This window comes from Muscardinus avellanarius (genome assembly GCF_963383645.1).
Source record: "Muscardinus avellanarius genome assembly, chromosome: 9".
NCBI classification, from domain to species: Eukaryota; Metazoa; Chordata; class Mammalia; order Rodentia; family Gliridae; genus Muscardinus; species Muscardinus avellanarius.
The window spans coordinates 20,784,784-20,798,146 of record NC_137795.1 but is presented as its reverse complement, the minus strand read 5'-3'; the positions used below and the strand labels follow the sequence as shown (position 1 = coordinate 20,798,146).

At 36.7% G+C, this 13,363-nt stretch overlaps 1 protein-coding gene across 2 annotated transcripts in view; it reads left to right on the top strand.

Moving 5' to 3' along the window:
- Positions 1 to 13,363, top strand: part of ELMO1 (engulfment and cell motility 1) — a gene marked incomplete at both ends in the record, with an annotated part of 563,076 nt that overhangs the window by 120,118 nt on the left and 429,595 nt on the right. For both annotated transcript variants that reach the window (XM_080701947.1, XM_080701948.1), the window contains one exon: positions 940 to 1,071. In XM_080701947.1, coding sequence (XP_080558073.1) covers positions 940 to 1,071 — 132 coding nt within the window. The remainder of the gene's footprint in view (positions 1 to 939; positions 1,072 to 13,363) is intronic.

The window sequence follows — 13,363 nt, the reverse complement described above, 5'->3', positions numbered from 1 at the left end:
CCTCCTTGATTGTGAACTCTATTAAAATTTTTCATTGTGGTAAAATGTATAACACAAAAATTAGCATCTTACCCATTTATACATATATAGTTCACTAGTATTAAGTATATTTATACTGTTGCAGAAACATTACCACCATCCATATCCAGAACTCTTTTCCTCTTGCAAAACTGAATTTTTGTGTCCATTAAACAGTAGCTCCTCGTTTGCCCCTCTCCTCAGCCCCAGTGACTACCAGCCCCAGTGACCACCATTGCACTTTTTGTGACTATAAGTTTGAATATGTTAGGAAGCTCATATATGTGAAATAAGATAATATTTGACATTCTGTGTCTGCCTTATTTTACTCAGCAAAATATCTTTAAGGTAGGATGTAGCATCAGAGCATGTGCCTGAATTTTCTGCCTTTCTGTGCCTGAATAATAATCCATTATACACCCGTATCACATGTTTATCCACCCATCTGTGGATGGACACAGGGGCTAGACCTTCTTATGGCTTTTTATTGTATTTTCCTCCCATCTTAGTTTCCATGGAGTCATTCCAGAGTGACTTCCTTTGTAACTCAAATATTGCTTAGGAACCTTGTTGCCTCTTACTTTGTTTCTAACAGTACAGGATTCCCAGGGTCTCCAACTTAAGCATCTTCCCATCTTAGTCCTTCAGTCATGTAGAACTACCCTGGGCAATTGCCCTTAGCTCTCTGAATGAGTTGACTACAAGGATACTTATAGTAAAGCCACTGCTACTAACAGGGAGAGTGGCAGGAGGAGGGGGAGTCTGAGAAGCCCCAACCTAGAACATTGGTTGTCTTTTATGTGTTTTTCTTTTGCCTGAAAGCAGTCATTCATTAGATCCTGGGGAAAGAGGGAGTCTATGACATGTCATACAGTGAAAGCAGCTTTTTCTTCCTTCCCTTTCTCTTCCTAACTCCTCCAGGCTCAAAGAGACATCATATTTGAACTTCGAAGAATTGCTTTTGATGCAGAGTCTGAACCTAACAACAGCAGTGGCAGCATGGAGAAACGCAAATCCATGTACACCCGGGATTACAAAAAACTTGGCTTCATTGTGAGTACGCTGCCTCCAGTAATTCTCCTTCTGACCTTCCCGTGGATGACCTCAACTCCATCAAGCGTGTGGTCCTCTTGTACTTTACGAAATAGGTTCCATATTTCCAGATGTTTTGCTGGTTTAAACAGGATCACATGAAAATCTTTTTGGCTGCAGTGAAATGGAATAACTTGCTGAGTGTGACTAATACCACATTTTTTAAAAATTCAGTTCTGATTAAGTGTAACCAAGAGTAGTTAGCTGGGATACTGTAGATTTCCTTAAATCCCTTTCACAGGATGATTGAGGTCCCATCTAAATGGATGTTGGGGATGGGCCATATTATTGGGTCAATGATTGGATAAAGTACATGCATTGGCTTCATATTAAAAGCAAATTGAAAGTTTTCTGGAATTTAATCATGGTGAGATTTATGCAGTTTTTATTTTCCTATAATTTTTCTCTGGTTACCAATGCTAATAAGTAGTCTCTTAGATTTATTTTTAGTTCTCAAATCAGTAGAACTTGTCCTAAATGTAACCTCTACCCATTTTTTCTATTTTTATTCTATTCTTACGTATTACTTTCAGTTTTCAAATGACCTTTAAATATCCTTAAATTAGGCAGGTATAAACTTGAGTTTCCATTTACCCTCCATCATAATGGCATGCATAAGACTCTGGCTTCAGTGATTAGAAATCACTAGGTATTATTTTGTAACACTATTTTTTGAAAAATATATATACGTGTATATGTATGTACACACAGATACTCTCATGTTAATATATCCTAGTATGTGCACTATGTTTGCATGAGTGTATAAATGCTAATACTGCATCTAATTTGATAGAAGTTGCATAGTACATCATGTGTTATGTGAGAGGATTTGTCTTTTCTAGGAATTTTCTTTGGAATTGCCATTTTCTTTGAAAATTTTCTTTGAAAATGTTTCCACATCAATTAATAAGTATTGTTTTAATTACTTGGATGTGCTGTAGTTTATCTAACCAAGCCTTTTTACTAAATGGTTCAATGTTTTGAAAATACCAATAGCTCCATAATTAGTATCTTTATAAGCTAGTATTTATGCACATCCATGACCACATTATTAGGATAGATTTGTGGAACTATAATTTCTATGTATATATTTTTCAAGGTTTTTGAAATTGGTACACTGTTTCCATAAACATTCAGTAATTTGTACTTTAGCAGTGGGTCAAACTGACCTTTTTTATGCTTTTATTGGTGCATTATAGTTTCACATCATAATGTAAATCATGTTGACAATGGCATACATTTACATAGAACCTGATCCCCATCCCCCCCCACACCTGTCCATTTCCCTTCCTTTCAATACCAAGTACCCAGATGGACACTGGCATATTTACATGTATACACATAGTCCATGATAGTATTTCCATTAATGAACTTATCTTTTTCTACCCCTCTCCTACTTTCCTGGCTCCCTTGAGGTTTTTCCTCCATTTTCTGGAATCTCTGTGGTATCCCATTTACTACATAGCTTGCACATATTAGAGAAAATACATGACCCTTTACTTTCTGTGATTAGCTAATCTCATTTAACATAATATTCTCCAAGTCCTTCCATCTTCTTGCAAAGAGGTCATTTTTTTCTTTATTGCCGAATAGAATTCTATTGTGTGTATTTCCCATAAATTTGTAATCCATTCATCTGTTGATGCACTTCTAGGTTGGTTCCATAATTTGGCTATTGTAAATTGAGCTGCTATGAACAGGAGTATATTTATATTACTGTAATTCTTTGATTTCAACCCTTTTGGAAAGATACCCAGTAGTTGTATAGCTGGAGATAATATGGTGGATCTATTCTCAGTTTTCTAAGGAATCTCCACACTTATCTCCAAAAAGGCTGAACTAGTTTGTACTCCCACCAGCAGTGTAGAAGAGTTCTTATTTCCCCACATCCTCACCAACATTGTTACTTGGCTTGCCACTCTGACTGGGGTTAGATGGAATCTTACAGTAATTTTGATTTGCATCTCCCTGATTGCTAATGATATTGAACTTTTTTTTATGTCTCTTTGACCATTTGTCTCTCTTTTTTGGTGAAGTTTCTATTCAATTCAGTTGCCCATTTATTGATTGGGTTATTTGTTTTGTTAATATAAAGTCTTTTAAACTCTTTGTATATTCTAGATATTAGCCCTCTTATCAAAGGGATAGCTGGTAAGATCTTCTCCCATTCTGTAGACTTTCTCTTTAAACTCTTGATGATTTCCTTTGACTAGCAGGAACTTTTTAGTTTGATGCCATCTAACTTGTTAATTCTTGTTTTAATTTCCTGAGCTTTGGAGGTCTCATTGAGGAAGCTTCTACCTTTACCTATATGTTGGAGTGTTGAACCTATACCGTCCTATAATAGCTTGAGAGTCTCTGGTCTAACTTCAGGGTCTTTTATCCATCTTGAATTAATTCCTGTGCAGCATGAGTGGTAAGGATTTAATTCCATTTTTCTACAAATGGATTGCCAGTTTTCTCAGTACCATCGGGTGAAAAGGCTGTCTTTTCTCCAGTGTATATATTTGACCTCTTTGTCAAAGAACCATTAAATATAAGTGTGTGGGTTTGTTTCTTTATCTTATATCCTGTTTTATTGGTCTGTTTGCCTGTTTTTGTGGCAGTATAATTGTTTTTTAATTACTATAGCTCTGTAATATAATTTGAAGTCAGGAATTGCAATGCCTCCTGCATGGTTCTTATTGCTGAGATTTGTTTGGTTATCTTGAATCTTTTGTTCTTCCATATGAACTTTACAACTGATTTTTCTAGGTCTATGAAGAATGGCATTGGTATTTTGATAGGAATTGCATCGATTCTATTAGTCACTTCTTATAGAATGGCCATTTGATGATATTTATTCTGCCTATCTAAGAGCAAGGGAGATCTTCCATGGTTGTCTTCAATTTCTTTCTTTAGTGTTTAGCATTTTCATTGTAAAGGTGTTTTACCTCTTTGTTTAGGTTTATTCCTAGGCATTTTACTGGTTTTGAGGTTATTGTGAAAGGAATTTGTTTTCTGCATTTCTTTCTCCATGGATTCATGGTTGGCAAATATAAAAGTTACTGATTTCTTTTTTTAATAAATTTTTATTGGTGCATTGTAGTCATACTTCTTAATAGGATAAAAATCTTGAGATATACATGTACACATCACCCAATCAGCCCTTACCCAATTCCTAAACCCTACCCTCCCTCTCCCTCCCTCCCATTCTTGGTTTCCTGATTAACTTTGATATGTTTTAGTACATCATTTGCTTTAAAGAATTTCCCCCTCCCATCCCCTCAGATAGGGCACTTTAATTGCTCCTCTATAGGATCTCTTCTTCAACTAGAGTTCCTCCTGTTACCCATTTCTCCCTAGTTTTTGCACATTAGGAAAAGCATCTGATTTCTTATTTTTTGTGACATTTCACTGCAAATGCCATGATTTTTGTTCTCCTTTATGGCTGGTCAAATTCCATTTTGTACACATCCCAGAGCTTTGTAACCCACTCATTTGTTGAAGGACATCTTGGCTGGTTCCACAGTTTGGCAATGGTGAATTGTGTATCTATGAACATGGTTGCTCATGCATTAGTTTGGTATTTTGGTTTTTATTCTTTTTGGTAGATACCCAGAGGTGGTATTGCTGAGTCATATGGTAAGTTTGTTTTTCTTCTTCTGAGGATCTTCCATAGTGTTTTCAAAAGTGATTGCATTAATTTTTTTTTGTATTCAATTCCAACTTTCTTTTTTTTTACTTTACTTTATTTTATTTTGTATACATTTACTTATTTATTTATTTTCAGAAAAAAATCTATCCTAAGATGAAATATAAACTCTAAACACCCAAAATAATCTCAAAAAAGAACACAGCTAGAAGATATACAATTTCTGATTTCAAACCTTATAAAGCAACAATAATCGAAACAGTGTAGTACTACTATAAAGGCAGATATATAAACCAGTGGAGTAAAATAAAAAGCCTAGAAATAAATTATTCCATATATGGTCAAGTTATTTTTGACAAGGTTTCCAAGAACATTTTGTGAAGGAAATAATCTTTTCTCTAAATATTGTTGAAAAATAACAATTACATGAAAAGGCATAAAATTGGACCCTTGCTGGGCATGGTGGTGCATGCTTGTAATCACTGCACTTGGGAGGTGGAGACAGGAGGATTGCGCTGGTTCGGAGCCAGCCTTGCTGGCTTAAGAGACTCTGTTTCCAACATAAAAATGTTAAAAAATAGGTCTGGGAGTGTAGCCCGTGGGAGTGTATCCCAGAGGTAAAAGGGCTTCCAGGAACCCCTGTACCACCAATAAATAAATAAATAAATAAATAAATAAATAAATAAATATAATAAATAAATAAATAAAATTGGACCCTTACCTAACACCATATACAAATATTAACTCTAACTAGATAAAAGACCTAAATGTAAATCTTAAGACTATAAACTTTTAGAAGAAAACCTGGATCATAAAACTTCACAACATTGAAATTGGCAGTGATTTCTTAGATACGATTTCAAAGGCACAGGTACCAAAAGAATAAACAAACTTCATAAAAAATAAAAAATATTGTACATCCAAAGACAATGTATACAGAATTAAAAGTTACTGATAGAATGGGATAAAATATTTCCAAATGCTATATCTGAAGGTATATTAATATTCCAAATAGAAATCCTAAAAATTAGCAACAATAAAAACAAACAATACAATTTAGAAATAGGTAAAAGACTAAAATAGATAATGAATCTTCAAAGATTTTTATATGACCAATAAACACATGAATATGACTCATCATTATCATAATATAACTAATCATTAAGGAAATACAAATAAAAACTATAGTGAAATACTACTTCACATTTGTTAGGATGGCTACTTAACATGAATTACCTTGCTCCAGCCCTGAATTTGTTACTATCTTTACTTATAAAGTGTGTTTCTTATAAGTAGCAGATGGGTGGATTCTGGTTTTTAATCCATTTTGCCACTTTATGTCTTCATATTGTGGAATTGAGGCCATTTACATTCTGTGTCATTATTGAGAGATAACTTTTAATTCCTAACATGTTAAGATTTTAATTCTGTTTGAAATACTGTTTATTCTTCTTTGCTTAGTTGTCTGCTGGATGGAAAATCTTGTTTCTCTGGTTCTGGTGTGTATTACCTATTTCTTTGTAGTTAATCTCTGAGTATTTTCTCTAGTGCTGGTTTTGCAGACATAAATTCCTTCAGATTCTGTTTGTCATGGAAGCTTCTTATTTCCCCATCTAATTTGATAGATAGGGAATTTTCGGCTGGAAGCTGTTTTCTTTCAGAGTTTGGAATATGTTACTCCAAGCCCTTCTGGCTTTCATGACTTGGTTTGGGAAGTCTGGAGTGATTCTAATTGGTTTGCCTCTGAATGTCACTTGGCCTTTTGTTTTTGTTGCCTTTAAGATTCTCTGCTTGGCACAGAAGGAGAAGGTACATGTTTCCTCTAATATGCCCAAACTAGGGAACATAGAGAATACCAGAGGGATTCCAGATAATGGAGCTGAAATACCAGCAAAGTTTGAATGGAAAGATAGGAGAGGAGGAAGGCTGAACTTGATTAATGAAGGTCTATATCTGAATATGTGTAAAATTTTGAATACGGCATGGTTACCCTGGACAATCATTGGTGGGAGGGGGGAAGGGAAAACGGGGGTGGGGGGAGAGGGCACCAAGTATAGTTTAAATGTATACCATTTATGTTCAATTAAAAAACTTGTATTAAAAAATAAATAAAAACATAAAAGATTCTCTGCTTGGTTCTACATTGGTCATTTTAACAATTATGTGGCATGAGGAACCTTTTCTCTGATCCTCTCTAAAGGGAGTTCTATAAGTTTCCTGGACCTCTGTATCAACCTCTTGTTCTATGTTTGGAAAATTTTTTGCTATTATTTCTTTGAAGATATCATTGATCCCTTTGGTTTCACCTCCTCTATTCCAGTTATTCTTAGGTTAGATCTCTTAAAATGGGCCCATATTTCTTCAATGTTAGATTCCTGCTGTCTGATTTTTTTCTAAGTTAGCAATTATGCGTTCGTTTTTGGAGTGATCATCTTCTAGGAGCAAGATTCTATTCTCCACGTGGTCTAATCAATTGTTTATAGTTTGAATTGATGCCTTTATTTCAGTGATTGCATCCTTTATTTCTTTTAGACTCTCTCTAAATTATTTTCAAAAGTCCTGTATTATTTGTACAGTTATATTCCTGATTTGATCTTCTGGAGATCTCTGAATTTCTGTGTTATGAAGTTCTGATATTATGGGGTTGTGGGCATTCATTGCTCTATTGTTGTTCCTCTTTCCCATGATTTCAGAAGTTTGTGCCTTCTCTGGGTTCTTTCCCAGGTCACCATGACTTCATTTAGGGTACTCTGAATCTGGAGTTTGTGGTAATCTCAGCCGCCAGTACTACTTTACTGGGTTGTATCGTAAAGTCTCAGACCCAGGGATTTAATCGTGGCTGCAGGAGACCATGGGGGTGCTGGGCTGGGCGTTTTCCCACAGGGAGCTGCAACTAAGACGTGGTATCTCTGCCACTGCTACTCCTTCACTGGGTTTGTCTTTAAAATTTCAGACCCAGGGAGATTATCAAAGCTGTGCAAGTCCCTGGGCATGCAGTGCTGGGATTTCTCCTGTAGGGGCCGTAATTTCAGTTACGGTTATTATGCGTGCAGATCTGGAGCTTTTGCAGGCCTGGTGAACTCACTGCTGCTGCTGGCAATATGAAGCCGCTGCCACACCCTCGGCTGTGAGGCTGGCGTATTTCTTTTCTGGTTTTGAGCGCTGTTCTGAGTCCCTCGAAGGCGTGATTATCTTGTCCACTGGGAGTTTTAGACGTTCTTTGCGCTGAAAGAACTGCTGAATTACACCCGAATAATCCACAGCTGCTCACTTCAGCTCCTTGTTTACCTTTCTTCTCTGGAGCCTGGTCCTGTGAGGGAAGATGGTGTCGGTGCGGCTCTGCCACCATATTGCGGGCTGGTTTCTTTTCTGGTCTCTGGTTGTTCTTCTAGACTTCTTTTTCTCTGTCCCTTGTGTTTACATTTTTTATTTCTCTGCTGATAGTGTTTTCTGGCTATGAAAAGCGCTGATTTTGTGGCAACAGAGATCAAGTGTTAGCAGGACTTGTAAATGCTGCTTTTCTTGGTCACCATCTTCCCGGAAGTCCTACTGAATTATTTAGGTTGATTTTGAATCCTGCTACTTTGCTGAATTGTTTCATCAGCCTCAGTAGTCTTTTGGTTGAATTTTTTGGGTCTTCAAGATATAGGATCATCATCTGAAAACAAAGATAATTTTCATTCTTCTTTTCCTATTTGAGATCCTTTGACATGCTTCTCTTGTCTTACTGCTCTGGAAAGAGTCTTGAGGACTATATTGAAAAGGAGTGGTGATAGTGACCATCCTTGTCTTGTTTCTGATTTTAGAGGGTATTATTTTAGAATTTAGAAGCTTTGGGTTTATTGCATATTGACTTAATGATGTTGAATTACATTCCTTCTATTCCAGTTTTCTATAGTATTTTTAACATGAATGGTTGTTGAATTTTGTCAAATGCTTTTGAAGCTTTTGTTCTTAGTTCTACTGATTTTGTGAGTAATGTATTAATTTGTTTATGTTGAACCACCCTTGCTTTCTGGTATAAAACCAACTTGGTCATGGTGTACAATTTTCTTGATATGGTTTTGAATGCACATAGTATTTTGTTTAGAATTTTTGCATCTATGTTCATCAATGATATTGGTTTGTAATTTTCTTTTCTTAAGGAATCTCTATGTGGTTTTGGTATTAATGTAATACTGGCCTCATAGAAGGAGTTTGCTGTTTATATTTATTTGCTATTAGTAGGTTAAGGTGTTTTATATTTTCTTGGTTCAATTTAGGTATGTTATATGTGCTTAGAAATCTGTCAGTTTTTCCATGTTTTCAAGTTTTTTGGAATATAAATTTTTCAAAATTGTTTTTGATAATCCTCTGAATTTCCCCACTGTCTATGGTGATGTCTACTTTTCCATTTCTGATTTTAATAATTTAGGTTGATTCTCTCTTTTGGTTATGTTGGCTAGAGGTTTCTCAATATTGTTAATCTTTTCAAAGAACCAGCCTTTTGTTTTGTTAATCATAAGTATTTTTTTTATTCTCTCATTTATTTTTGCTCGGATTTTAACTATTTCCTGACTTCTGCTGGTTTTGGGATCGACACTTCCTGTTTTCCTAGGTCCTTGAGATGTATCATCGGGTTGTTTATTTGGTGACTTTCTGTTCTTCTTATGTGGGTGCTCAGTGCTATAAAATTTCCTCTTAACACCGCCTTCAAATTATCTCATAGATTGTGTTCTGTTGTGCCATTTTCATTTAATTCCAGGAATTTTTTACTTTTACCCTTATTTCTGTTCTCATCTACTCCTCATTCAAGAGTGTATCTTTATGCATTTATGTAATTATTTTGATCTTCCTGTTGATTTCTACTTTTATTCCATTGTGATCTTAAAAGATGCTGGGAATTATGTTACATCTTTTGAATTTGATAGTGCTTGCTTTGTGGCCCAGAATGTGTTCAGTTTTGGAGAAGGTCCCATGGGCAGCTGAAAAGAATAGGTACTGAGCTGTTACTAGTTGAAATACTCTGTATGTCTATTAGGTCCATTTGGTTCATAGTGTTCTTTAGGTCTGCAGAATAATTACTCATCTATTTCATTGAAGGTTGATCTAGTGGCATGAGTGGGGTGTTAAAGTCTTCTCCCAATAAAGAGGTTTTTTTTTTTTGTTTTTTTTTTTTAACAAATGTGGTTGCACCCACATTCGGGGCACAAATGTTTACTATTATTATATCTTCTAAATGAATTGTTCCTTTTTTTTTTTTTTTTGGGTGGTATTGCAGTGAAACCCAGGGGCTTTTCCACCTCTGGGCTATACTCCCAGACCTATTTTATAACTTATTTGGAAACAGGATTTCACTAAGTTGCCAAGAGCCTCACTAAGTAGCTGAGGCTGGCTTTGAACCTGTGTGATCCTCTTGTCTCAGCCTCCCAAGCTCTGGAATTACAAGCATGTGCCACCATGCTTGGCTCTGGATTGCTTCTTTTATTAATAAGAAGTGCCTTGCTTTGTCTCTTCTGATGTGTTTTAACTTAAAGTCTGTCTTATTAGATATCAGCGTTGCTACTACTGCTTGTATTTTCTCTAGTGTTGGTTTGGTAATCATGAATTTTTTTTGAAGTTTCTGCTTATTTTGAAATGTTTTTATTTCTCTGCTAATCTTGAATGATTTTTTTTTCTTAGATATAGCATTCTTAGTTAGAAGTTGTTTTCTTCCAGGGTTTTGAATACTTCATAGCAGTTCCTCAATTCATGACTTGGGTTGTGAAGTCTGGAGTGATATGGGTTTTTTTTTTTTTTTTTTTTGTGGGTCTGGGAATGGAACACAGGGGCATTCGACCTCCAAGCTATATCCCCTGCCCTATTTTTTATTCTTTATTTTGAAGCCGGGTCTCACTGAGTTGCAGAGAGCCTCACTAAGTAGCTGAGGCTGTCCACGAACTGCGATCCTCCGGTCTCAGCCTCCCGAATGCTGGGATTACAAGCGTGTGCCACCACACCCGGGTGATATGTATTGTTTTGCACCCCCCCTTTTTTGTTTCTACTGCTTTTAATCTTCTTTTCTTGGCTTCTGTTTTATTCGTTTTTATTATTACGTGGTGTAGGAGGTCCTTCTTTTCTTGTCTTTCTTTGGCCTCTATTTTATTTATTTTGATTATTATGTGTTATGGAGAGGTCTTTATTTGTTCTTGTCTTTATGGTATTCTGTATGTCTTCTGTATGTGGGTGTCTAAGTCTTTTTCTATATTTGGTGTTAGTAAATATCATATGTTGGTAAATATTGGGACAAGAAGTGCACAGCTTGACAGCGGGAACAGATTTATTTTGGGATAAATCTGGAAGGAGGCACCTGACCAGGAGAGAGAGTGCACGAGAGTCAGGTGCCCCTGTCTTACAGACTAGGGGCTTTTATGGGGCATTAGGAGAGAAGGATCACTAGGCAGTTTGGCTTTTTCCCATTTGTGGTCTTGACAGGGGGCCAGAGAGATAGGTTTATGGGCTGGGGGCAGGGTGTTGGTTAGGGCCATTTTCCTGCCATTGCTAGAGTTCTTTCTTCTCCACCTCCTCTGGCCAGGCCTCACAGCCAGACCTCATAGTGCCTACATTCCAGAGGTTTTATAATATTTATATTGGAAAATGGGCAGCTGGATTTTCTCTGGCTGCTTCCTGAATGACAATAGGACTAAGGTAGACTGAGGGCCAGGAGCTGTGTTACAGGCTCTGTGAGGGTCTTCAGAGGCCCTGTGCATTTGGGGGGAGGATGGTATTGACCTTGATCTGCAAGAGAAGAACTTTGTTAACAGAGCTTAAAAAAAGTTAGTAACTCTTTTGATTTGTGACTTAATCAGGTTGATTATGCATGGCCCAAAGAGTAGGATGAGTAAAGGAGTTAGAAAAAACCTTTTTTTGTAATTAGTGAAACTATTTTTTAGCCCTCTACAATAGTGTCTTTCTAACTTTTTTTCTATGTGTGTCTTTCAAACTAAAACAACCTAAGTTAGCATTTTATGGTGTTAGTCTCAATATGTCTTTTCCAGTAAGTATAATCATTGACAATGTTGATGACTTTGCAACTTGCTTTAAAAACATACTCTGACATCGGGTTTATCCCACCATATCTCATATTTTGACCGTAGCATTCCATTTGATCTTTTAGTTTAATTGTATTTTTAAAATTTTTAGCAAATAGTGTCATGACTACTAGACCAGTAAGAATTCCCTATACTTGGTGTGTGGGTCAGTATTCCAGGTTCAGTTTTTGTTCACCTGAGTGTCTGCAGAGGCTACCCCCCCCACACACACACACATGTGGGTAGATGGGACTCACCTTCTGCCTCATTTCCAGCTCCTTCTGAATTTTACTTCTGTGTGCTGAGCAAGGCCACTTGAAATGCTTTTCAAAATAACTATCTTAGCCGGGCGTGGTGGCACATGCTTGTAATCCCAGTACTTGGGAGACTGAGACAAGAGAATTGTGGTTTGTGGAAAGCCTCAGCTATTTAGTGAGGTCATTTGAGCTTAGTAAGATCTTGTTTCAAAATAAAGAATAAAAAAAAATAGGCCTGAGGGTGTAGTTCTGAGGTATATTTGCCCTTCGGTTCCATCCCTAGTAACACACAAACACACACACACACATACACACACACACACACACACAAACACACACACATACACACAGTTAGACCAGGTGTGATGGCTCACACTTGTAATCCCAGTACTAGGGGGGCTAAGACAGGAGAATCATGGTTCCTGGACAGCCTCTTCTACTTAGTGAAGCCCTCCGAAATGTAATGAGACCATATTTCAAAATAAAGAATAAAAATTAGGGCTAGGGGTGTAGCTTGGAAGTATAAGGCCTCTAGGTTTTACTCCCAGTATCAAATAAATAGATAAATAAATAGATAAATAAATAGATAAATGTAAAGGCATGTGCATTTCAGAAATGTTTCTGATTGATTCTGCTGCCTTGTCCTGATGCACACCTTGATTCCCCTGTTTATACAATCTCATCTTCCTTCTCTGTCACCACCTGGATTTCTTTGGAATTGAATAGACTATGCAGATGCTGAGCTCTTCCTGTGTGCGGCCTCCAGGATCTTTGTGTCTTGGTGGTTTCCAGTGGGAGCAGCTGGATTGTAAAGTGTACAGTATGGAGGGACCTAGGAGGAAGAACGTGGAGAAAGGACAATGAATAGGGTTGGGATTTTCCCATGCCAAGGTCTCTATGAAGGGTTCATAGAAAGGGGGCAGGAGGTATGAAGCATCTCCCTTTTTAATTTCAGGCTCTGTTCTTATGAAAAATCACCAGCATATTCCATAAGCCAAATTTTGAGTAATTTTTCTCAATGTAGCTCCATCTGTTTTTTTTTTTTCCCTCTGAAAGTCAACTTGATGTGATTTTAAGGCCTTTAGAATATATGAGGCTCCTCCCCAAGGACATGAAAAGTTATTTTAGAAAATAACAAAGACTTCAAACAAACCAGAGAATAACCAAAAGTACGTGTTGATTTATTTTTCCTCCCCCCGTGGCTTTTTCTTATTTTTCAATTTTAGATCTTCCCTGTAGCTTCTCTCAGGCCACAGTCTTGCATCAGAGGGCTGAGTAGTTGGAAAAGCTGTTGAGTAATGATTTCTATGCTG